At 40.4% G+C, this 27,160-nt stretch overlaps 1 protein-coding gene across 1 annotated transcript in view; it reads right to left on the bottom strand.

Annotated features, from left to right (window-relative positions):
* PRIM2 (DNA primase subunit 2) overlaps positions 1 to 27,160 on the bottom strand; it is a 331,127-nt gene that overhangs the window by 80,062 nt on the left and 223,905 nt on the right. Inside the window, exon 10 of the mRNA XM_055571816.1 lies at positions 25,255 to 25,440. Coding sequence (XP_055427791.1) covers positions 25,255 to 25,440 — 186 coding nt within the window. The remainder of the gene's footprint in view (positions 1 to 25,254; positions 25,441 to 27,160) is intronic.

The following is a 27,160-nucleotide window of genomic DNA, read 5'->3' as shown; positions in this document are numbered from 1 at the left end:
TGATCTTTAAAGATCCCCCCAATGCAACTAAGACATAATTCTAAACACAACTTAAATATAGTGATACCATCTGTAACTCTAGTACGTAGAAATGTAGGTAATGGAAGAAGGGGTACAGAGTGTATTTTGCTTTTTTCACACTCTGCACAATAAAGTATTTTACATCCTATTGAAAACATGACAAGTGACAGCTTTTCCTACTGTTCTCAGAGGAAAGCTTTAAGGTGGCAAAAAGAAGTATTTTTCACATTAAGAAATTCAACCATAAAACATCTAAAATGAAGAACATTCAGATAACATATTGTCTACAATCACTGTCCACAAGTTCTCTAAATAGTCCCATGGATGCCAACTCAAACTATAAAAATCGTCTTTCTCCACATCTAACAGCCATCACAGGAGACACAGCATGTCTCTGCCCCTCAGGTTCACACAATTCTTAGGTCTACACAAGGAGACCACCTTGATCCTTACCTACCATCACTTTTAAGCATCAACAGCGCAACATGACACTGCTTTCCTAACAATTACTATATTTTTCAAATGTTTTGATTTGGATGTCCAGCAGAATTAAAAATGTAATTACGGGTGAGTTTTACTTCTGAAAAGCTGAATGGTACTGAGTACTGATTATCTGCAAGGTACTGTTCTAGCCTTTATCATGGATCAAGTTCACTTAACCCTTACAACTACCCTTTAAGGCAGATACTATTAGGACACTCATTTACAGACAAGAAAACCAGAGCCTGTAAGTAACCAACCCAAAGTCAGATGATAGCTGCTAAGAGGTAGAGCGGGAACAAGAACACAAGCAATGGAAATATCTCCATAGTTAATCAGATAAAACTACCTGCTCTTTTCTGACTTATTTGGGGAGGAGGGGAGTGACAAAGAGAGCTAAGAGAAATTATACAAAATCACTATCTCAATTTCTCACTTTTTACCTTCTGAACCAAGAAGAACTTTTACGATGTTGATCCACCGGTTCCCAATGGTATGCATCCGAGGTAACCAGAACCGGTTAACCAGTTCAGTACCTCAGTTGTATTCAACTCTTTGCAAACCCACAGACTGCAGCAAGCTGGGCTTCTCTGTCCATCAACAACTCTCAGAGCTTGCTCAAACTCATGTCTATCAAGTTGGTGATGCCATCAATCTCATCCTCCATCATCCCCTTCTCTCCCTTCAATCTTTCCCAGCATCAGGGTCTTTTCCAATGAGTCAGCTCTTCACATCTGGTGGCCAAAATATTGGAGTTTAAGCTTCAACATCAGTCCTTCCAATGAAAACTCAGGACTGATCTCCTTTAGGATAGACTGGTTGCATCTCCTTGTGCTGCAAAGGACTCTCAAGCGTCTTCACCAACATCACAGTTCAAAAGAATCAATTCTTCAGCGCTCAGCTTTCTTTACGGTTCAACTCTCACATCCATACATGACTACTGGAAAAACCATAGCTTTGACTAGATGGACCTTTGTTGGTAAAGTAATGTCTCTGCTTTCTAATATGCTATCTAGGTTGGTCATAACTTTTCTTCTAAGGAGCAAGCATCTTTTAATTTCATGGCTGCAATCACCATATACAGTGATTTTGGACCCCAAGAAAATAAGATCATGGACCAGATGCCATGATCTTATGTTGAGTTTTAATCCAACTTTTTCACTCTCTTCTTTCACTTTCATCAAGAGTCTCTTTAGTTCTTCTTCACTTTCTGCCATAAGATTGGTGTCATCTGCGTATCTGAGGTTATTGATAGTTCTCCTGGCAATCTTGATTCCAGCTTGTGCGTCATCCAGCCAGCATTTCTCATGATGTACTCTGCATAGAAGTTAAATAAGCAGGGTGACAATATACAGCCTTGATGTACTCCTTTCCCAAATTAGAATCAATCTGTTGAGCCATGTCTGATTCTAACTGTTGCTCCTTAACCTGCATACAGATTTCTCAGGAGGCAGGTAAGGTGGTCTGGTATTCTCATCTCTTGAAGAATTTTCCACAGTTTGTTGTTTGTGATCCATGCAGTCAAAGCCTTTGACATAGTATATAAAGCAAAAGTAGATGCTTTTCTGGAACTCTTTTGCTTTATTGATGATCCAACGGATGTTGGCAATTTGATCTCTGGTTCCGCAGCCTTTTCTAAATCTAGCTTGAACATCTGGAAGCTAAAAGTTTACATACTATTAAAGCCTGGCTTGGAGAATTTTGAGAATTACTTTGTTAGCATGTGAGATGAGTACAACCGTGCAGTAGTTTGAACATTCTTTGTCATTGCCTTTCTATGGGATCGGAATGAAAACTGACCTTTTCCAGTCCTGTGGCCACTGCTGAGTTTTCTAAATTTGCTGGCATATTGAGTGCAACACTTTAACAGCATCATCTTTCAGAATATGAGATAGCTCAACTGGAATTCCATCACCTCCACTAGCTTTGTTCGTAGCGATGTTTCCTAGGCCCACTTGACTTCACATTCCAGGATATCTGGCTCTAGGTGAGTGACCACACCATCGTGGCTATCTGGGTCATGAAGATATTTTTGTATAGTTCTTCTGTGTATTCTTGCCACCTCTTCTTAATATCTTTTCCTTCTGTTAGGTCCATATTGTTTCTGTCCTTTATTGTGCCCATCTTTGCATGAAATGTTCCTTTGGAATCTCTAATTTTCTTGAAGAGATCTCTAGTCTTTCCTATTCTATTGCTTTCCTCTATTTCTTTGCATTGATCACTGAGGAAGGCATTATCTCTCCACACTATTCTTTGGAACTCTGCATTCAAATGAGTATATCTTTCCTTTTCTCCTTTGCCTTTAGCTTCTCTTCTTTTCTCAGCTATTTGTAAGGCCTCCTCAGGCAACCATTCTTCCTTTTTGCATTTCTTTTTCTTAGGGATGGTCTTGATCACTGCCTCCTGTACAATGTCACGAACCTCCGTCCATAGTTCTTCTTTAGGCACTCGATCAGATCTAGTCTCTTAAATCGATCTGTCACTTACACTGTTTAATCGTAAGGGATCTGATTTAGGTTATACCTGAAAGGTCTAGGTTTTCCCTACCTTCTTCAATTTAAGTCTGAGTTATTAATTCCTTATTGCAAAATTCAGACTTAAATTGAAGACAGCAGGTTGATCAGAACAGGTATCAAAAACTTTGGTTTCATTCTGAGCTACTTAGGTTAGTGGGTTAGTGACCTGAGACAATTCATTTAACCTTTTTAGGACTCAATGCCAAACTATACACTGAAATTCAAAAATACTGCCTTCCTTACAAAACAAATATCCAAGACAGTGTGGTAACATTCTTTATAGAAGAATTCTATAAAGAATGTTACCACATTCAATAAGATAATTGATTTGGAAAATCAACAGATACTCAATTTATAAAACCATTACATGAAAAGCTAAAGGGAATTTTACAATGGAAGGTTTCAGCTACCTATATGCCTCCTAATGGGACAGAAATGGTATGGACCTAACAGAAGCAGAAGATATTAAGAAGAGGTGGCAAGAATACACACAAGAACTGCACAAAAAAGATCTTCACAATCATGATGGTGTGATCACTCACCTAGAGTCAGATATCCTGGAATGTGAAGTCAAGTGGGCCTTAGAAAGCATCACTATGAACAAAGCTAGTGGAGGTGATGTAATTCCAGTTGAGCTATTCCAAATCCTGAAAGATGAGGCTGTGAAAGTGCTACACTCAATATGCCAACAAATTTGGAAAACTCAGCAGTGGCCATAGGACTGGAAAAGGTCAGTTTTCATTCCAATCCCAAAGAAAGGCAATGCCAAAGAATGTTCAAACTACTGCACAATTGCACTAATCTCACATGCTAGTAAAGTAATGCTCAAAATTCTCCAAGCCAGGCTTCAGCAATACGTGAACCATGAACTTCCAGATGTTCAAGCCGGTTTTAGAAAAGGCAGAGGAACCAGAGACCAAATTGCCAATATCCACTGGATCATCGAAAAAGCAAGCGAGTTCCAGAAAAACATCTATTTCTGCTTTATTGACTACGCCAAAGCCTTTGACTGTGTGGATCACAATAAACTGTGGAAAATTCTGAAAGAGATGGGAATACCAGACCACCTGACCTGCCTCTTGAGAAACCTGTATGCAGGTCAGGAAGCAACAGTTAGAACTGGACATGGAACAACAGACTGGTTCCAAATAGGAAAAGGAGTACGTCAAGGCTGTATATTGTCACTCTGCTTATTTAACTTATATGTAGAGTACATCATGAGAAATGCTGGGCTGGAAGAAGCACAAGCTGGAATCAAGATTGCTGGGAGAAATATCAATAACCTCAGATATGCAGATGACACCAGCCTTATGGCAGAAAGTGAAGAGGAACTAAAAAGCCTCTTGATGAAGGTGAAAGAGGAGAGTGAAAAAGTTGGCTTAAAACTCAACATTCAGAAAACGAAGATCATGGCATCTGGTCCCATCACTTCATGGGAAATAGATGGGGAAACAGTGGAAACAGTGTCAAACTTTATTTTTCTGGGCTCCGAAATCACTGCAGATGGTGACTGCAGCCATGAAATTAAAAGACGCTTACTCCTTGGAAGGAAAGTTATGACCAACCTAGATAGCATATTCAAAAGCAGAGACATTACTTTGCCAACAAAGGTCCATCTAGTCAAGGCTGTGGTTTTTCCAGTGGTCATGTATGGATGTGAGAGTTGGACTGTGAAGAAAGCTGAGCGCCAAAGAATTGATGCTTTCAAACTGTGGTGCTGGAGAAGACTCTTGAGAGTCCCTTGGACTGCAAGGAGATCCAACCAGTCCATTCTGAAGGAGATCAGCCCTGGGATTGCTTTGGAAGGAATGATGCTAAAGCTGAAACTCTAGTACTTTGGCCACCTCATGCGAAGAGTTGACTCATTGGAAAAGACTCTGATGCTGGGAGGGATTGGGGGCAGGAGGAGAAGGGGACAACAGAGGATGAGATGGCTGGATGGCATCACGGACTCGATGGACGTGAGTCTGAGTGAACTCCGGGAGTTGGTGATGGACAGGGAGGCCTGGTGTGCTGCGATTCATGGGGTCGCAAAGAGTCGGACACTACTGAGCGACTGAACTGAACTGAATGGGACACAATATGAAAAAGAAAGTACCATTTAGGAACGATTCCTGCCAAAAAGGCTGAATTTGAATTTAGAAATGTCTTTACAGTTAATTCCATTTACAGGAGAAATGGTAAAAAATTAAATTATACCATAGGAAGCAAACAATTAAATCCAGAGTGTGAAATTCCACAGAACAACTTGCTCATTTCTTCAGTAAGTTATAGACTGACAAAACAGCACAAAGAGAAAAATAATGGATCTCTAAAAGATACTGTGAGACAAAAGCCAAATGTAACAATATGTAGATTCCAGTTCAAAGACATCAGGTGTTAAATACATATACATATATATATATTTAGGCAATTGGAGAAATTTCAACAAGACCTAGATATTAGATGTTGTCAAAAAGTTATTGTTACTTTTGTCAAGTGTAAGATAATCCTATTACAATTATGTAAGGAAATTTTTGCTAGAAAGACATATTAAAGTATGTAGCCATCATATGACATGGTCAAGATCTTGCCTTAAGATACTTCAGAGAAACTATAAAGAATATAAAGTAATAAATAAATGAAATGTGAAAAAACTGGGCTTATTCCCAGGTGGCACTAGTGGTAAAGAACACACCTGCCAATGCAGGAGATATAAGAGACAAGAGACGCAGGTTTGATCCCTAGGTCAGGAAGATCCCCTAGAGGAGGAAGTGGCAACCCACTCCAGTATTCTTGCCTGGAGAATCCCATGGACAGAGGAGCCTGGCAGGCTACAGTCCACAGGGTCGCAAAGAGTTGGACGCAACTGAAGTGACACAGCACACATGTAGCACAGAAAAACTAATAAAAGTTTGACATACTTTTTCAAGACACATCAAGAGATTATTTTTAAAATTTCTCTTTAATATTAGCCCTGGGGAAGGGGATGTCCCATTAAGACTCCAAGCCTGCTGGGTTTCCCTGTCAGGCTGGAGCAGAGTTTAAACCAGGCCAGACACCCTCTGGTTGTGGCTACAGCCTCCTCTTGGTCCCAGAGCCACTGGTTGCAAACTGTCATATGTAGATTTGTATTTGTACTTGTTTGAAATGTTTCATGATATAAAAATATTCACAAGTATTTTCTCCACCTGTTTCATAAGTTTACTGTGATGATCACTGATTAAAAAGTAGCTAAGACACATATCAAGTATTTGATGAATGACAGTTTGAAAACTGAATAAAGAAAAAAGTTAAAGAATCCAGGTTCTAAATCAGGAGTCTGCAAACTATGTCCGGCCCACAGGACAGACCCAGACAACTGCCTGTTTTTGTCATGATGAAATCATCTTATCCATCTGTTTAGATACTGTCTGCAGGAGCTTGTAGGCTCCATATATCAGAGTAAGTGCAAAAGAAACATGGTCCACAAAGCCAAAAATATTTTCTGTCTCTCCCTGGAAACAAACTTTATTTACTCCTGTTCTGAATTCTATCATTTCATTGTCTCTTTAAGAGGAAATTCAACCTCAAAAGGTTTTTAGAATTTTTCTCCTTAAAATTTACAAAGGACTTTCTCTATTTTTAGTTTCTCACAAATAAAAACAAAACTACCACAAAGTAGGGTTTAGGTAGCTTCATATTTTTGTCCCACAAATGAATAAATTATTTCATAGCTTCAAGGCAGTTACTTTTCTGCTAAATCAAGAAACTTACAATGAAAGTAAACAAGCCAAAAAGGCAAAGATGTAAAAAAATGTTTAACTTAAAGAAAAATCATTATTAATTATTGTTAATGTTACTTCAAGTTCACTGGGTTTTACAGAATCACCCAAGGGAAACAATTCATTATGTGTTTGCACACACTACAATCAAAGGGTGTTATTACTTAGGGAGGGAAGGAAGGAGGAAGCTCACAGACACAATGTTGGAATTTCTCCTCAATAACCCAGCAAAGAACACTATACACCCATGGGCCATTTTTTCTATGAACTTCTGTATATTTTGGATTAATAGTTTAAACACATTCTTTGGCAGTCTTCAACTCAGCTTACATAACCTTTGGGTACACCCACGAGCTGATTAGTCATTTAACGCCGGACAGAAGCAAAGTTTCAGAGGGAAATACACTGAGACCCAAATGGTTTAATATGCAAGCACACTAGCTAAAGGGTATAATTAAAACGACACTGCTCCTTTAAATCTACATAATTATGTCCCAAAGACATTCTCATTAGTAGCTTTTACTTTGCTACTAAACTAGAGACAGCCTCGGGTCTACATGGCTGGAAAATAAATATAAAGTAAGTAAGGTACATACAAGTCAAATAAAATACCTGCACAAATCAATTACTGAACTTTTCTTTTTTGAGTGAAATATAAAACCCACCAGCCAACCTTCAGTATTGGTGAGTCCCCAGCAAAATACGCTACCACTGTACCAAAGATGACCCTTATGCCTCAAATTTCAGAGGAAAAAAATAACCAGAAAGATTTAACAAACTATTTTTAATAGAGAGAGAGCTGCTTTTGCCTACACTAACTCTACTGGAAATCTCTCCTAACCAGCACTTCCTTTACTACACAATGATAACTGATGTTACTATCACCAGCCTGCGGCAGGTCCAAACCCTGAAGATCATTCTAAATCATTAAACAGAAGATGAGATTATGTTCAGCACACTTTCGGCAGTGAGTGTAGTTCATAATATTCACATTACATTAAGATCAGTAATATATCTAAGGTATGGGGCTTCCCTGGTAGCTCAGACAGTACAGCGTCTGCTTACAATACAGGAGACCTGGGTTTGATCCCTGGGTCGGGAAGATTCCCCTGGAGAAGGGAAATGGCAACTCACTCCAGTATTCATGCCTGGAAAATCCCATGGGCCAGGGAGCCTGGTGGGCTACAGTCCATGGGGTTGCAAAGAGTCGGACATGACTGAGTGACTTCACTTCACTTCACTTCACATAGGGCAAGAGTCAATCAAGAGACTGGTCAACTCCAAGTCAGACATTCACAGGGGCCATACTGAGCAATATGGTCAACAATACACAAGGGGGGAGAGCACTCCTCTTGAAATCTGGGGCATGAAACTCTACAGGGTATTCAGAGAAATTTTTAACCCCACAGAGTACTCAGAGAAATTTTTCTAAGGGCTCAAAGGAATTTTAAACTACTTTTTAAAAAAGTACTGCCTAACCAGTGGCCCTTCTTTCCCTGCTCTGCTGATACTTATCAAATCTTCTGAAACAGAGCTGGAAATGCAGTTAAGAAACTGCTGCAATAATTCAGGTGAGAGATGGTGACGGCAGGGACCAGCGCTCGGCAGCAGGGGTAGTAAGAAGGATGCGCCTTCAAGGCTGAGCCAAGAGGATCTGCTGAGAGGGCAGGTACAAGAGAAAGAGTCAAAGACTCTGCAGCAGGGTTTTGGATCTGAGCAACATAAAGAATGGAACTGCCATTATCTGAGATGGAAAAGGCTGCAGGAGGAGCTGGTTTGGGCAAGCTCATGGACAAGAGCCTCACTTTTGGAGACTATGAGATGCTTCAGTATTACTGAGTTTGCATGATCTAGAATCTAGATCCTAAGTAGGCCCTTGGCTATCACGGTCTAAAACTCAGGCAGAAGGATAGGCTGAAGAGACACATCAGAAGCCTTAAGACAGGATGAATTCATCTAGGGATTCAGTATAGATTAAAAACAAAAAACTGGGCTTTGTTCCTGGGGCACTGGATTACTGAAAATGAGTAATACTGCCTTAGAGCTGCTGAATGTCATTGGTGGACACAGGACTGAGCCCATCAAGTATCCTATGAACTCTTCTGAACCAGTTCTTTAAACTATGATCAAAGGGTAAATCTGTCTTTGCTGCAACTGAAGAAAGATGGTTACTGTGACATCAGGCAGATAAGACCCTGAGCCGAGCAGGTCCTCAGGTACAATCCTGAGGAAGGAACAACCTGCTGCAAGCAGGAGGTATGGGCAAGGCCAAGGAAGGGTCAACCACATCCTTGATGCGTGCTGCCCAAATTCAAGCAGCCAAACATGAGACAAATATGAAAAATCTGAGGGCACTGAGCAAAATCATCTGAGGCCTGAAAGGTATCCTGAGTGACTACCTGGAAATTAGCTTTCAGCATTCATTAGAAAAGTGAACTCAGCACAGATCTCATCTCTGTACTCACTGCTAACTTTCTTTGGATATGTGACATTCTGGTGGAAAATCCAAATGCACCTAACAAGCAACCACTCAGATTTACTAATCTCTCTCCCTGTACTAAGACCCCCAGACGCCATCCTGGAACTTCTCCCCATCCAGCAAGAATACTGTCACCAAGACCTAACAACAGGTGCTCGGCTTTTTATGAGGTTCAGTGTAAGATGCATTCCCTGGAGGAGTGGATCTGTGTCTTTAACCAAACCATGGTAGTAAAGAGACCTCCATTATGATACCAACAGCCTTTATATAAATACTTCATGGGTTATGAACTACTCATGTGTCCAAATCCTATCACCTTTCAAAGTTCAATACAAATATCAGTTTCCCCATGAAGCCCTCTCGGAGGTCCGTGGCAAGGGGTGCAATATTTCACTCCATGCTGTACTTACTACTTTCTAACTTACCTGAAATGAGCACTAAAGGGGTACATTTTATTATCTTCTATATATCAGACACTGATACTAAGAATACTATCATGTAAGTCTACACTCTCCCTGGGCTTCCCAGGGGGCTCAGCAGTAAAAAATCCACTTGCAAAGCAGGAGACATAGGTTCAGTCCTTGGGTCAGGGAGATCCCCTGGAGGAGGGCATGGCAGCCCACTCTAGTGGGCTGGGAAAATGCCGTGGAAAGAGGAGCCTGGCTGGCTACAGTCCATAGGGTGGCATGAGTCGGATGTAACTGGAGCACGCACATATACAAGCACACACGCTCTCCCTATCAAATCACTCTGTCTTTGAAACAAGCTCAGCTACTCTGCTTGAGAGGCTAGTGTTATATTTACTAAGGTATGTGAAAGATTTCCAAGTATCCAATAAATGTTACTTGAATTTAATGCCCCTCCCACAAAAAAACACTACTGTCTCCACCCTTCAATAGTTGTATTATAATAAAAGTTCTCTCAGTCTGATACAGACTGTATTCCTTGAGGCTATGAGTCATGTCTTATGCATGTTTTTCCCCCTCATAGTCCTTAAAGCATTGGTATATGTAGATTTTAAATGCTATGAATATGTAAGCTTTTATAGTCTAATAAAATCAGAATTCTTTCCAAAAATGAGGATCTTGGGATTTTCTCCCTACCTCCACTACACTTAGGGTTCAGGAGAGTAATTAAACTATCAGGTGTTCAGAAATGCCTAGCCCTCTGTTTCCTTCAATATTCTGCCTTTCTTCATCTTTTTAAAAGAGGAGGACAATTCCATCAAAGCAGACGGAGCGTTTGTAGAGTGGCCTCTCCAGCAGACAGGAAGATCCTGTGACCCTGGACCTTCCACTTACTAGGAAACTCACTGAGCTTCAGTACAGTTTGCTTCAGTATACAAAATGTTCTCTTTCAGAGTTTTGTATCTCTTCATTAAGAGGAAACATCACAAACCAGTCACTCTAGCACTCAGGGTCCACTTGTCTGAGGAGAAGCTACCGAGTAAGCAACAGTCAGAAGAGTTAAGTCACTCAGCTGGAGGGTTTCCCTGAAACAATAATAACTTGTTCCTGACCAATTATACCTTTTAAATGAAAAGTAGGTCTTTATTGTGAAAAAGAAGTGTTATTCTCTCAGTCATGTCCGACTCTTTGTGACCCCAGGGACTGTGGTCTGCCAGGTTCCCCTGTCCATGGGATTCTCCAGCAAGAGCACTGGAGTGGGTAGCCATTCTCTTCTCCAGCGGATCCCAGGGATCAAACCTGGGTGTCCTGCATTGCAGACAGATTCTTTAACACCTAAGCCACCAGGGAAAACCAGGTCTTTATTACTACAGCTAAATCTAAAAATGAAAGAAGAGGGGAAAAAACAAAAGTAGCACATCTGGTAACTTATAATGAGAAAAACTAACGCTTGACCTAGAAGGACAGTTTTCAACCAATGAATACATAGTGAGGAAAGACTATGTAGATAGCTTTCCATCCCTGCCATGTGGGTGGCTAGAGAATGAAAATCTTAAGAAAGTTTTTCTGCTACAAAGGCACTTAAAATCTAGTTGACATTAAAAGAAGTACTGAGGGGGTAATCACTGCTGGCTCAGATATTTAGGAAAAGGCTAACACAAGAGTCAGGCCTTAGAGGATCAATAGGAAAGATTTTTTGGCTCCAACCAACAGTGGCTTAAATGAAATCTAATTCATCTCCAGTAGTCCTGAAATTAATTCCATTCAGTTGTCATTGATTATTCAGAATTTTCTCCCTGACCCGAAAGTACAATCTCTCTCTTTTCTCTAGGCAGTAAACTTACCCATCCTACAGGCAGATTTAAATTATCTTTAAAAAAAAAAATCACATAAGGTTTTATGAATGACCTTGAATGTAAATTTCTAAATTTAACAAAAGCATAGCTTTTAAAACAATATTTACATGTAAATCACGCATACCATGGACTCCACTAGAAGGAGTTCTCATTACTGGCTAAAATGAAACATAATACAGTTGTAAAGAGAGTTTAAATGACATGACCACAGCATTATTCAACCTGCATACGTTATGTAAAAGGGCCTCAAGGTGCAATCAATAAGTTAATAATTAAAATACATAAAACTGCAGGAGATAACAATCATCATAAAATTATGTTAAAATAATGTTTAACAGTGACTTATCAGAAAAAGCTCATTACTTGGATTTTTTTGGTAAGAATTTAGAAACTGCAGAAACATCTGCTTGAATTTACATGTGGCCAAGGCAGCACTTGGAAAAGGGTAAAGAAGCAGGAAGAGGGGACAGGAAGCAGCTGTGTTATTACATCCCTGAAATTCCAAGATTCAGCTAGTGTTTCTGTGGTCATATTATCATTCCTGAAGGCCACCCAGACCTCACGGCCGGCCAGGAGGACGGAGGAACGCTCATGGTGATCTGCTCACTAATCCAGGCCCACCTGGTGGCAGAGGAGGGGCCATGAGAGCGGAAGTGACACAGGAGAGGTGAGAAGCCACGCCCACCAGGAAAGACAAGGGGCGGGACGCCTCCTAGGAGAAGGAGACATATTCTATGATCTCTTCGTGAATTATCTTGAAAGAAGCCGCTTTTGTTGGTGATATTATATTCAAGTATACATGTCCTTGGAGAAGGAAATGTCAACCCACTCCAGTACTCTTGCCTGGGAAATCCCAGGGACAGAGGAGCCTTGTGGGCTACAGTCCGTGGGGTTGCAAAGAGTCGGACACGACTGAGCGACTGAGCAAATACATGTCCTAGATTTATGTTTTTCTAAATACATATTTTCAAGGGGAATTTTTAAGTGGTTTCAACCTGAAGGTAGAAATAAAAGCATGATTGTGATAAAAAGTCATACCTAAGAAAATTAGTCAACATACATTTTCCCCCTCTGTTGGTAAAGAAATACCACATCTATGATAAAATCTGAAAACATCAAAGTGGAATGCGCAACTAATCTTTAAGGGAGATTTGAAAGTACTGTCATTATATTTATATATAATATATATATATAATCACCATATTTATACAGATAAAAAGGTCTTTAATCCATACATTACCAGTGAAATGTCAGTTTTACTAAATTGACTTTACCACTACACAAGCATTAACTGAACAACACTACTCACCACTACCAGCTCATGATGATGGTGTACTGCTGGGTAAATGTCTACCCTTTCTGACCAGTGCTTTGTTTTCCACTGAATCGGACATGACTGAGTGACTTAACTGAACTGAACTGAAGTATCAATAAAACAAATAGGATAAAATACAACTTCTTTGCAGGGTTTTTAATGTTACAAGGAGAATATCTGAGATGAATTTTCATTATGGAGTTTATTTTGAAAGACAATGGGAAACAGGGTTTATTTACAGAAAAAATGTCTAACTAAAAACTGTCCAGTTCAGTTCAGTTGTCATGTCTGACTCTTTCCTACCCCATGGACAGGTTTCCCTGTCCATCACCAACTCCTGGAGCTTGCTCAAACTCATGTCCATCAAGTCAGTGATGCCATCCAACCATCTCATCCTCTGTCGTCCCCTTCTCTTCCCTCCTTCAATCTTTCCCAGCATCAGGGTCTTTTCAAATGAGTCAGTTCTTCACGTCAGGTGGCCAAAGCATTGGAGTTTCAGCTTCAGCATCAGTCCTTCCAATGAATATTCAGGACTGATTTCCTTTAGGATGGACTGGTTGGATCTCCTTGCAGTCCAAGGGACTCTCAAGAGTCTTCCCCAATACCATAGTTCAAAAGGATCAATTCTTGAGTGCTCAGCTTTCTTTACGTCCAACTCTCACATCCATACATGACTACTGGAAAAACCATAGCTTTGACTAGATCAAACCATAGCTGTGATCACATGGATCACAGTCTTGTCTAACTCAATGAAACTATGAGCCATGCCATAAAGGGCCACCCAAGATGGATGGGTTATGGTGGAGAGTTCTGACAAAACGTGGTCCAATGGAGAAAGGAATGCCTTGAGAACGCCATGAACAGTATGAAAAGGCAAAAAAACTGTCCAAGGAAGGAACAAAAAAATCAGGAGGGTGGAGAGACTGCTGGATTCTTTACATGGTGATGACAGCACAGACCCGCTAGGGGCAGCGCTAGGACTTCAGTGCATAAGGACTACTATGTATTTTTTTGAGGTCAATGGGAAAATTCAGAAATGAGGGTGGCATTTAGGAATCCATCTGCAGAGCTGAGAAAGTGTAAGAGACAGTCAGTCTTATTCAATGCAAAGGAAAAAAAGAAATAAAAGGTTACAATAAGACTTTTTTAGGTGAAAAGATGTAAAGAAAAACCAAAGATAAAGTAGCTAAGAGGATTAATTTAGCTCAAGATCTACACACTATGTTGCAGACATCAATCATCTCTCTGGGGTATCTCTCCAGTGGGGATAAACAGAGTCAGCAATTCTTCTGAGATCCTAGTAGGAAACCAGCTTTCTCCCTCCCTGGCTGAAACCAGAGGTGCACTGAGCTTAGTGCCAGCTGGTGTGTGCACGTCCTCTCCCAGGCTGTCCATGGCGGTGCCCACTGTCTCCTCCTGGCCTGTCCTCAAACCCTGACTTTCCAGCCAGCTCTGGCTGCCTGCAGCTCAGCTCACAGAGATCCACAGCACCACAGCCAAGGCTCTGAGATCCAGGATCTGGATTTCTGAGTGAATGTGGGTAGTTCTCCTTGACTCAAGTTTCTTCATTATAAAATGGTGAGGACTGACGTTTGCTCATTCAGATTCTATCATGGTATAAGTAACTAAGGCTCTTATGTAGAGCTCAAGTGGTGAGTAAAATGTCACCTTTGGTTTAAGCCTTCACTGACTACTCTATTCATAACTACATTCCCTGCCTTCTCCCTAGCATCAGGAGTCTGGCCCATTTTGGAGTTTACACTTACCCAGTTACCTGGAGTCAATTTACTACTCAGTAAAACCTGAAACTAGTATCTTCTTGTTATCATTTTCTCCTAAGGGCACTGCGAATATTAACCACAAAAATTTAGACTACATTTTAAAATGGTGGGTAATATGTCATTTTAATACAACTCAATCCATAAGGTATCACTGATAAGACAACAGCTACACATGAAAGATTAAAGTTGAAGTGTTCTACTTTTTAATCTCATTTTCCTAATGTAAGTATGGCAAGCATTTGGAGTAGAACAGCAAAAGGAGTTATTACTGAAGCAGTTTTTCACCAAAATAGTGTTTGGAGGGAGGGATGATAACACCTATTTTATTCTAATGATAGATTTAACACAACACATAATTTAATTGAACAGCAGACTAGCTAGCCTCTTGACAACTCATGAAGGCAAGTCCAACCTGCTCATGTCAATGTTTAAATATTAGTTCTTATACTGTGTTATCTAGAATTTGTATTCCAAATGCAATGGAAGGCACGGAGGTAAGAGTTAAAACCTTAACATGCACACATCTTTATTATACAATAAAATACTTAGAACAGCAAATATAACAGAAGCTTCATATAGCAAAACTTTAAAAAACACATTCTAGAGACCTGGTAGCTGCTAAGGGTACCTTTAAATTGCCACTCAAGAGCAAAGTGACAAAGATTAGACTACTTTCACTAGAAACTACTTTTTATTACATTTCAAATACTTTCCTAGGATATAACTAATGGGAAAGTTCTAACAAAACAAACTTTTCTTTGAAAGAAAAGCCAAAAACATAACCAATTAAACTAAAGTTTGTGTCCAAACTTTATTATAAAGTTTTATAAAGTTAAATAGATTTATAAATAAATGGAGAAAACATGTGAATGATTATAGACTAATCCATTTATCAATTTTTTAAATTAACAGACACTGGTTTAGTACTTTATAAATTACACAGTATTTCATGCATACTCTCATTTCTTTGCAATGTTTTAGTAAGTTACATTGTCCCCTTTCTAATGATGATGTAATCGCAGCTCTGGTGATTTGACACAGAGCTGAAAACCTCTGTTCTAAGCTGAGCCCTCTTAGATTTACATGGCGGGTCAGACATGCCTATATTCTACACAACACGCCTGTTCCTCCTGAAAGCACTGGGGAAAACACATGAAGTGGAATAAGACAGACCGGGGTTCTAACTCCCAGGTGGTGCTAGTGGTAAAGAATCCACCTGCCAATGCAAGAGATGTAAGAGAGGCAGGTCTGATCCCTCGAGGAGGGCATAGCAACCTACGCCAGCATTCTTGCCTGGAGAATCCCACGGAAAGAGAAGTCTGGCAGGCGTCAGTCCATTGGGTTACAGAGAGTCGGGCACGACTGAAGCGACTTAGCACACACGCACAGGTCCTAACTCAGGTCCGCTCATGCACCACCTCTGGCGCCTGGACAAAAACCATTAAACTCTCCATGCTGTTGTTGTTTAGTGGATCAGCTGTGTCCGACTCATTGCTACCTGACCCCATGGACTGTAGGCCACCACTGTCCATGGGACTTCCAGGCAAGCATACTGGAGTGGGTTGCCATTTCCTTCTCCATGGGATCTTGCTGACCCAGGGATCAAAATGGTGTCTCCTGCATTAGCAGGCGATTCTTTACCACAGAGCCACCAGGGAAGCCCAAACTCTTCATAGGCAGACGATATGTATTTTGCAGTGCTGTTGTGAGATTAAATGACACAAAGAACATGGAAAGGACTTAGTGACAGCATGGCTGTGTTGCCAGGTCCTAAACCGGCACAAGCATTCCCTTCTGCCCTCTCTGCTTCTGCTCTCTGGCCACAAGGACCACCAGAGAAAGCAATGAAACAGTGCAGCTGCTGCTGCTAAGTTGCTTCAGTCGTGTCCGACTCTGTGCGACCCCATAGATGGCAGCCCACCAGGCTCCTCCATCCATGGGATTTTCCAGTCAAGAGTACTGGAGTGGGTTGCCATTTCCTTCTCCAATGCATGAAAGTGAAAAGTCAAAGTGAAATCGCTCAGTCGTGTCCGACTCTTCGTGACCCCATGGACTGCAGCCCACCAGGCTCCTCGGCCCATGGGATTTCCAGGCAAGAGTACTGTAGTGGGGTGCCATTGCAGACATAGGCAATTACAAATTTATGGTCTGGTATGGTTTCCTCATTAGTAAACAGACCTAAATAATAAATATTATCCATCTCCTAGGACTGTTTTAATGCGTCCATAAGAGGATGTGTGTAAGTATTACTTTTGGTGTCTGGCACAGGCAAGGCACTCAGTAAGTGGTTACACTGGACTCATTCTGCTGCAGCCTTTCAATCTCAGTAATTATCACAGGTGACCGCCTCTGCTTATGCAGGTCCAGAAGGTGTTAGTCTACACTCCTTGCAACATTCCTTAAGCCCTGTCGGCACCCAGCCTTCTGGTAAGTGATCTCCTGCCTCCGTTACTGGAAAGACAGGAGGTGGGCATGAGTTTACCCAGCTCCGCTTTCTTCCTCCCAACACTTATTTACCAGCTTCAAATCTCTCAGAAAACCACCGTCAAGTCTCAGACAAATATCCTCACTTAACTCCTAACTCATCTCATTCCCTCAATTCAACACATTTTACTGACCATCTACGGCCTTTCAGGCACTCAACCGAACGCTGGCTGCTGGGGGCAGGGAGCCAGAACAGAAAAGTTCCTGTTCTCAGGAGCGTGGGGGGAGCGGAGTGGTCACACTGCATAATGACCATACTATAAACAGATACAGGATCATAAACGATCTTCCCGTCACCCCAGGCCTCGAGTCCTCACTCACTTCCGGCGCCTCCTGCATCTCCAGGAGCCCCAGTGCTTCCGCCCATCCCACGTGAGGACAACCTCTGTCCACACAGGTATCTCCTACAGAAAATAGTTCTATTTCTCGTCTTCCTGATTTCTCAGACTTCTAGACATTACTGCTGTTGCCTCTATTTTGTCATCTATGATTAAGACCAGGAAATCTGTCTCCTGCTCTGTACTTCTCTTAGAAGTAACTTCCAACATATACTACCCATGCTGGGTATCAGGAACAGCTTACTTCAGAAAGCCTTCTCCTTCTTAGTGCCTGGACCCCAGACTATTCTCGCTCTTTCTCTCCAATATTTCTAGTAATTCAGGTCTCACTCCAGGCTCCTCCATCACCACTACAATGGGGTTATCCCTTGAAGCTGAGCCTCTGCTCTCTGCACTGCTCTATATTCTCCATCTGCCCATTCACTTACCTGCATGAGGCTTTTCCCTCCACTCTCCCTGAACGGCTCTCAAATCCACATCCCTGCGTTTCTCCTCACAGAACAGCACCTCTCACACTCTAAGGGCCCCATAAGAACCACAGAGGAAGGAAGGAACAGATAAACCAACCAATCAACCAAGAAGAATTTCTACCTGGACATGGATTTAAATTTACACCAAAAACTCAACTCATGACCCATTTCTCTCTACTCTGATCCCAGACCCATCAGGTGCATGCACAACCTCTGCTCCTGGAGTTCCCACCTTCCCGTTACCTGTGGACCGTCCAAGCTCCACTCTCCGGCAACCTCTTCCCTGAGCCCTCCATTTACACTTGTCCTAGCACTGCCATGGAAGACCTGGCTCTCCCAGTCTAAAGGCTGCGTTCCACTTCCAGATTCTCTGCTGAAAAACAATTCTCCCTGTTTAACACTCGCTAGTGGCTTTCTCTTGACTAAAAATGAGGTTCATTTCAAGCAACTCTATTCTCACGCTAATCTCTCTCTCCTCCTGTCTCATCTCCTACTTTCCTAAATACTACACCACAAATAAACAATAGTATTTTGTAAACACTTTTAAGTAGGAAAACCCTCTTTTAAGTGAAATCTTACATAGAACCCCAACACATAAAAATAGATGAAGGTATTGTTTTGTTACACTTGTTAAAGTGTGGACAGAAATCAGACATCTCAATCTCCCCTGTAAACTTCAGTCCTCTTTCCTCTGGAACCCAGGAGTTTCTAAGAACACAGCCTGAAATGCATTCCCTTAGTCTAAATCACTTAAACATTTCCTAAAACAAATCATTTCTGCTGGAATTCAGTCTTTCCCGTTAACCCTCCTCTCTATTTTAGGTGACATGGAATCTTAACAAGCCATCAGATTCTATTCTACTTGTGCAAACTTTACTGATTACTCTGCGTCAAGCTAACCCCACCTTCCTATGAAGTCCTAAATGAGAAGAGCTAGCATTTACTACATGCCAGAATCTGGACTAATCCTTTACCAAATCCTCAACACATCAATCAAGTGTAAACAGGGACAGAGCTATATATCCAGATGGATACACTGTTACTGTCCATATTCTTTAGATGAGGACACATACCAGGTAATCTGCCCAAGTGTGCATACAGTGGAGTCAAATGTCAATTCAGTCTGACTCCAAGTCAGTACTTCATATTAGTTTTCTCCAACCTTTTTCATATGAGCACATGTAAAACACTGTTTTGTAAAGCAAGTGGAAGGAGCTACTCACAGTTGAAGGCAACTAACCCTGAGCACCCCAGGCCCAGCCTGACTCCCTCAAGGGCTCAGGGGGTACCATCGAGTGTGCTGGAGGGGCTCCAGCTGAGGAACTCCACTGTGTGTGTTCATTTAGTATTGACCAGACCTGACATGCAGCCAGACCTCAAATATATACACATGGGTTACTAACAAAGGACAACATTACCCTCAAATTGCAACAGAAATAGACAAGAGAACAAACAGCTGGAGATTTTCACACTTCTATCTGATAAACTATGATCACTTAGATTTCTATGAGGCAACATCTAAAAGACGGTTCTCAGTCTGCAGTGTGCATTACTTCCATGTGGTCTTGGAAACCATCAGCTATGGACCCGCCTCCATAGTCTGATTCTCAGAGTCATCATTTGTGACAAATTCCCAGATACTGCTAAAGCTGATGCTGCTGACTGGGGTCATGGGAGAACCACTGGTGTTAAAAAGAAAAACCCAGTGGTAAATATGCTTTATATATGCACACCCCACCAGCCAAAGACTTAATCCTTGAGTGGTCCATTTTTAATGACATAGGTCTGCAATAAGTCATGATGTGAGCTGGATCTGGGACAAAAGATAAGCATTTTGACAGTGCTAAACACTGCCTAACCCAATTATGACAACATGGAGTAGACCTCAGGTACAGCCTCACCAGGGAGGAGAACTCACCCACATAACACGTTTGTGATCTACAGTGCACTTAATGTCCAACAGAGTCGGGTCAAAGCAATTCAGATAACAGCTCTACAAGCAATCTGATTAAGCGGACACATTGCTTTGAATTTATGAGAAGAATTATCTAGTTCAATTTAATCCTTAACAAAGCCATTGGCTGAAGGGATTTAATATCCAAATTCCAAGTGAAAGAATATTTAGTGCCAAGTTCTTCAATAGAGGTTTGATTAATTTTATCTCTTGCGTACAGGATGAGGCTTTTTCTCAGGTAGACTGCCATGTAAATTATAATTACAACAAGAAAAACTTGCATAAAACTGTACTATGGTTCATAAATATATTTTATTTGCATAAAGCATAAGTGCATTTATTTCAGGAATCTCAGAAATAAGACATTCAAAGCTCTGAGTACCTCTTATAGAATCATTCATAAATCCAAAGAATCTTATTTGAAACCTAAGTGCAATTTTCACATGTCCCTGATCCCCACTGACAAGAGTAACTGAAAAAGTTTTACTGTCAAATTTTTAATATATCATAAACATTCACACTCAATATAATTAATCTAATATAAAAATCCTACATAATAAAACTAATACTTTGGGAGTAAGTTATACCCTAAAGCAATTAGTCTGCTACAAGATGATTCATAACAACAGAATGTTCCCTGGAAGTGGGTGATGTTTTAATACTAGAATTCCTTACCCTCTAGTATAATATGCATCCAAATAAAAATGATATTTGAATATACCGACAGGTCAAATCCATACAGAAGTCTGAAAGCAGACATTCAAAAATCACAACCCCAAACCAGCTGACAATAATAAAACCTGGGGAATGAGTAGCAGCAACAAATAATGGGAGAATTATAAAATAATGGCAGCAAACAGTGGAAGAGCCTGCCCTGCTTTCCCATGGTTCCCGCTGCCCGTGTACTGCTGTCCTTTCTTCTCTTTCAACTGATCAGCACCATCACCTCCTTCAAAGCTTGATGTGAGACTGAACTCCCCAAATCTTCTCTAGCACAACCCTCTCTAGTAACTTCTTGCCTCCATGCCACCTCAACAACATGCGCCTCACCACCGTGTTGTGTAATTGTGTTCTGGTTACTTTTCTCAGGTCACTCTATTACCAATTAGACTGAAATTTTATAAAGCAAAAGTCTTTTAAAAAATCAGTGTTGGCCAATACAATCTAAAATCCATATTTAAAGACGTGAAATTCATTTCAACCAAGAGGGAATCTAAGTGGAAACCTTGTTCATACTATTTTTTGTGTAAACTTTTATAACATCTCAAATTGATTATACGATGTTAGTGAATGTTCAAAGCTATGAAATTATGTATCTTTAAATTACACTATCATGACCCTACACAGCTGGTCCCAGTTGGTAGTCATTTATCTAGCAAGACCAGGTCCTACTGGCTACTAATCCTTCGATTCTTAGTAACTGTGTTGGAGGGTGGGGGAGAAAGCCTGCATTTGCAGAATCACCTCTGCCACAAGTATACTTTCACAGTTCAATTCCTACTACCTACAAGATGACCGCTTCCTGCTCCCCCAAAAGCAACAGTAAGGTATCCATAATTTCTGCTCAGATGCACAAAGCAAGGTATGTCAAATAAGTTACAATGAGGGCATGAACAGAAGAAAAAGCCATCAGAAGTATGGTCACCTGGGAAACCACAGAAAGGAGCAGTCCAGGTGAGAATGACTGAATCACCTCAGAAGCATCCCCCACTGTAAGGAAACAAGCTATCCAACAGAAGCAATGTTCCAAGTCATTTCTGGGCTCAACGTCAGGTCCTTTCATTAGAGCACTACAAAAAATGTCCAATATATCCTCCATAATCGTGCTCTATAAGCAGTATTTTAAGGAATTAATTTTCTATACCTCTAAAAAGTATTTTTAATTGTATGTACCATTTAACAGTATTTTTGTAAAGAGATGCTAAATTAATTTCATTGCAAATATATGTAAGATATAAATGAGAAAAACATGAACTTTTATTTACAACAACAGATGGTAACAACAGAACACTAGAGAGAAACAGTAAATCATACATGTACCTTAAAATATTTTCATCAAAATAATATATTTGCTGTAATCAGTAATAAGCTAATGAAAATACAGACTGCTACATATTATCAAGAAAGATAAAAATTATTGATTTTTCTTTTCCAATAATTTTTGAAGAAAACTTTTATATTTTAAAATAAAAATCATTTGAAAAATTTTTTCAAACACATAGGTTTAAAAGTAAATACTGATGACCCTGATATGAGACCGTCCCAGATATACACATAAGCCAGCGGGGAGGAGGGGGGTACAGGACAGACACACAAGCCCAAGGCCTGGGGCCCAGATCTGCCTCTACCTTCATTTAGTTCCTCTTCCCCTCACGTAGTTAGAGCACAAACCAGGCTAAAGAGCTACCTCAACTTCACTAACTTCACTGAAAACCCCACCTCATACATCCTTCCTTACTGTGATGGTTAATTTTTTGACCATCACGGGCCCCATACCTCTGGCCATATTATTCTGGATATGTCAGTGAGGGTGTTTCTAGAGGAGATTAACATCTGAATTGGTGGACTGAGCAGAGCGGATGCCTCCCCAGCGTGGGGGGCCTCATGCAATCCTCCCCAGGCCTGGACAGAACAAAAAGGCCAACTCTCCTGTGACTAAGAGGTTATCTCCTCCTGCTTCCCCAGTGGCTCAGATGGTAATGAATCTGCCTGCAATGCAGGAGACACGACTTCAATCCCTGGGTCAATAAGATCTCCAGGAGAAGCAAATGGCAACCTTCTCTGGTAATCCTGCCTGAGAATTCCACAGATAGAGAAGCCGGGTGGGCTACAGTCCATGGGGTCACAAAGAGTTGTACACGGCTGAGTGACTAACAAACTGTGTGGATCACAACAAACTGGGGAAAGTTCTAAAAGAGATGGGAATACCAGACCACCTGGCCTGCCTCCTGAGAAATCTGTATGCAGGTCAAGAAGCAACAGTTAGAACCAGACATGGAACAACAGACTAGTTACAAATTAGGAAAGGAGTATGTCAAGGCTGTATATTGTCACCCTGCTTATTTAACTTATATGCAGAGTACATCATGAGAAATGCTGGGCTGGATGAAGCACAAACTGGAATCAAGATTGCCGGGAGAAATATCAATAATTTCAGATATGCAGATGATACCATCCCTATGGTAGAAAGTGAAGAACTAAAGAGCCCCTTGATGAAAGTGAAGAGGAGAGTGAAAACGTTGGCTTAAAACTCAACATTCAGAAAACTAAGATAATCTGGTACCATTACTTCATGGCAAATAGATGGGGAAAAAATGGAAACAGTGACAGACTTTATTTTCTTGGGGTCTAAAATCACTGAAGGTGGTGACTGCAGCCATGAAATTAAAACACGCTTACTCCTTGGAAGAAAAGCTATGACCAACCTAGACAGCATATTAAAAAGCAGAGACATTACTTTGTCAACAAAGGTCCATCTAGTTAAAGCTATGGTTTTTCCAGTAGTCATGTATGGATGGGAGAGTTGGACTATAAAGAAAGCTGAGTTCCAAAGAATTGATGCTCTTGAATTGTGGTGTTGGAGAAGACTCGAGAGTCCCTTGGACTGCAAGAAGATCAAACCAGTCCATCCTAAAGGAAATCAGTCCTGAATATTCATTGGAAGGACTGATGCGGAAGCTGCAACTCCAACACTTTGGCCACCTGATGCGAAGAACTGACTCACTAGAAAAGACCCTGATGCTGGGAAAGACTGAAGGCAGGAGGAGAAGGGGACGACAGAGGATGAAATGGTTGGATGGCATCACCTACTTGATGGACATGAGTTTGAGTAAGCTCCTGGAGCTGGTGATGGACAAGGAAGCCAGGCGTGCTGCGGTCCATGGGGTCACAAAGAGTAGGACACAACTGAGCGACTGAACTGAGTTACTAACACACACACACCTCCTGTCTGAGGGCTGTGAGTTCACTCATGGATTTTTTTTCCTGCCTTCAGACTCAAACTGAAACACCAACTCTTTCTTCTTGGTTCTCCAGCCTGCTACCTGCAGATTTGGGGGACTCAGCCTCCATAATCACATGGGCTGTTAAATACCTGTCTTTCTGTGTACACACACACACACACACACACACACACACACACAATTGGTTCTGTTTCTCTGGAGAACCCTAAACACCTATCTACTTAATACATCAACTTCCTAATAAAAAGATCAAAAAACATTTTCAATAACATACAGTGATGTCAATGACAGAGCAAAGTTCTCACAACGGCTAATTTACAGACTTTCCAGTCATTTAGTAGTATGATAGAATTCAACAAAACTTCAAAACTGTCTACAGTCTTTCACCAAGTAAACTGATCCCCTGATGAATACATACAGAGGACACAATCAGAATTATAATCAGAGATTTATGTGCTCAGGATATTGTTTGCAATAACATTTATGACACTGTCAAATGGATACAACCAAGTGTTCAATAACATGCAAATGATTAAGCAAATTATATCACTTTCAAAGGACGTGATTTCATGCAACTAATACAAATGATATTTTCAAAAATGATTCAACCACCTAAGAAAATGATCATAATATAGTGTCAGTTTTTAAAATGAGAAAAAACAATGATATCTCAAGTTTACAGTGATAAACATCGATCTAAAAATTTCCTGTGAAAGATTTAGAAAACGAACTTATAGCTGCCAGGGGGAAAGGATAATTAAGGAGTTTGGGAAGGTCATGTACACACTGCTATATTCAAAATGGATAACCAACAAAGATCTATTGTATAGCACGCAAAAGTCTACTCAGCATTACGTGCCAGCCTGGATGGGAGGGGGGCTGGAGGAAAATGGATACATGTATGTGTATGACAAAGTCCCACTGCTATTCATGTGAAACTACCACAACATTGTTAATCAGCTATACCCAAATACAAAACAAATTTTAAAGTTTGAGGGAAAAAATAAATTCCCTGTGAAATATTCTGCATAGCACAATAAAATGCATTCAGAACTGTTTTCACTTTATTCTTTCTCAGCATTTCCTAGTTCTGTGCATGTATGTATATATGCCTATATGTATTACATATACACACGCATTCCTACAGAAACACAACTCAGAACACAATTTCAGGTACAGCGATACTGGCAGTCTACCTACCAAGGAGAAGTACAGCATGCTCATCCAAGCATTACTTTACATCTTACATTGGCTGTTTCAATCTTACCTTTTGAACTGAATCAACCTTTCCCAACCTTCTGTTTAGCAAATATTAGATTAATTAATGAGTTTCTTTTTACGTAGGTAAATTATAGAATTTCAACTACATTATAGGGGCATATTGAAAAATTTTTTAGTCTTCAGACCAAATTAAAATTTCAGTTACTGCTCAGATTTTCCAAAATTACCTTGTCTGGATCCATGTTCCCTCTGATAAATTCTTGCTTCCAGAACTGCAACGCCTGTTCCAAGGTTAGGCCAATGCCCTTAAGAAAGAGGCCATACTGCATGCGGCCCCCATGACGGAGATGGTGATTTTCCCGCAGGGCTTTATGTAACTGACGCATGCAGGGTGGGAAGGACTTGGTAGAAAGCTACAGAAAAAAAGAATATTTTGTTATTTATCAATCTCCACAATATCTGTTACAAAATCAATCTAATTTGCAAATTGCAAATTCAGTTTAACTGGAATAAAAACAAAAACTATAAAGAAGTTATTATTGTCTCACTGTGACTACAGATGAATTGTTTTTCTTATTAATATTCTTATACTGATTACATGTCAAAATAATAATATTTTAGATATATTAGGTTAATTATTAACATTTATTTCACCTATTTCTTTTTTTTTTTAATTAAACTTTCTCTTTTGAGATAACTATAGATCCCCATGAAGTTGTAAGAAATAATGCAAAGAGATGTCATGTATCTGGTTTCCTCTAAAGGTAATATCTTGTAAACCTGTAGTGAATTATCACCACCAAGATACTGACACTAACACAATTTAGATTTTCTTTGACACTCACGTGCTCATATCTGTGTACTTAACTCTATGGAACTTTTTCCCGTGTAGGTTCAAGAATTCCCCCCCACCCAACCAGGCTCCTTCTGTCTCCCTTTTTATAACCTCCATCTTCTGCAGCCTGCCCCCACCATTCCCAAACCCTTGGCAACCACTAAGCTATTCTCCACCTCTGTAACTTTGTCATTTCAAGAGTGTTACATAAATGGAATCATATAAAGTTTTGAGAGTGGCTTTTTACTCAGCATAATCCCTAAAAAATTCTTCTAAATTATTGCAGCTATCAATAGCTCGTTCCTTTTTTATTGCTGAGTAATATCTCCTCAGTGTGTGGATGTAATACCATTTGTCTAACCATTCACTCATTCACTCATTGAAGGACATTTGGGTCAAATCCAGTTTAGGGTTATTTCAAATAAATGAGTGTATGAGTTTTCATGTATATCTAACATTTCATTTTACTGAGAAATATGTTCAAAAGTACAACTGGTGAATCACAGATGAAATTTTAAAATAATCCAAAAGCAAACACAAAAATAAGAGAAAAGGCTCTCAAAAGGCAAATTCAAATAAAGGTGTTAAAGAAATTAACAATTAAAGAAAACTTTTTTCATTTATGGTCTCAGCTGTATCTCCCTCACCTTCTCAAGTATCCTCCTCCTGAGACTTAACTCCCACCTCTCATGGGCTCCTTGGCAGGTTCCACTTTGCTTGTGAGCAGGGATGGGTCTCACTTTGCTCCCCTGACTGACCAGGCAGCCTCTTTGTCTTTCATTGTAACAACTTCTACTTGATTATAATTTCTTGAATAGGAAGATGATCTATTCATTTTGGCCTCCAAAAGCTCAGATTCTCCCCGTACTCACCGTTATAACTCTTGTTTCCAAGCATTAAAATCTCAGTGTACTTTTAATTTATTGTAAATAATTTGGTAATTAGCTAAACAAAGATTATTTATGGTTGACTTAGTTTCCCTTTTTTGGGTAATGCAGAAATCCTAAAGTGCATTAAAGTGAAATTCTATACAGTAAAAGTGTAGTTGAGTGTACACGCAATGATTCTCCTATAGAGCCACAAAGTGAAGCTGAAATAAACTGCCCACTTTGGAGGCAACACGAGACCTATACTTAGTGTCATGGAATAATCTGCATCCTTCCCAAATTTATATGCTAAGCCCTAACCCCACAATCTCAGAATGTGGCTGTATCTAGAACTGGGACCTGTAAGAAGGCAATCAAGGTTAAATGAGATCATGGGGGTGGGGCCATGGTCCAAGGTGATTAGCAGCCTTC

This window comes from Bubalus kerabau, chromosome 3 (genome assembly GCF_029407905.1).
Source record: "Bubalus kerabau isolate K-KA32 ecotype Philippines breed swamp buffalo chromosome 3, PCC_UOA_SB_1v2, whole genome shotgun sequence".
NCBI lineage: Eukaryota > Metazoa > Chordata > Mammalia > Artiodactyla > Bovidae > Bubalus > Bubalus kerabau.
Note: the sequence above shows the minus strand (reverse complement) of the source record. Positions and strands in the feature narration are given on the sequence as shown.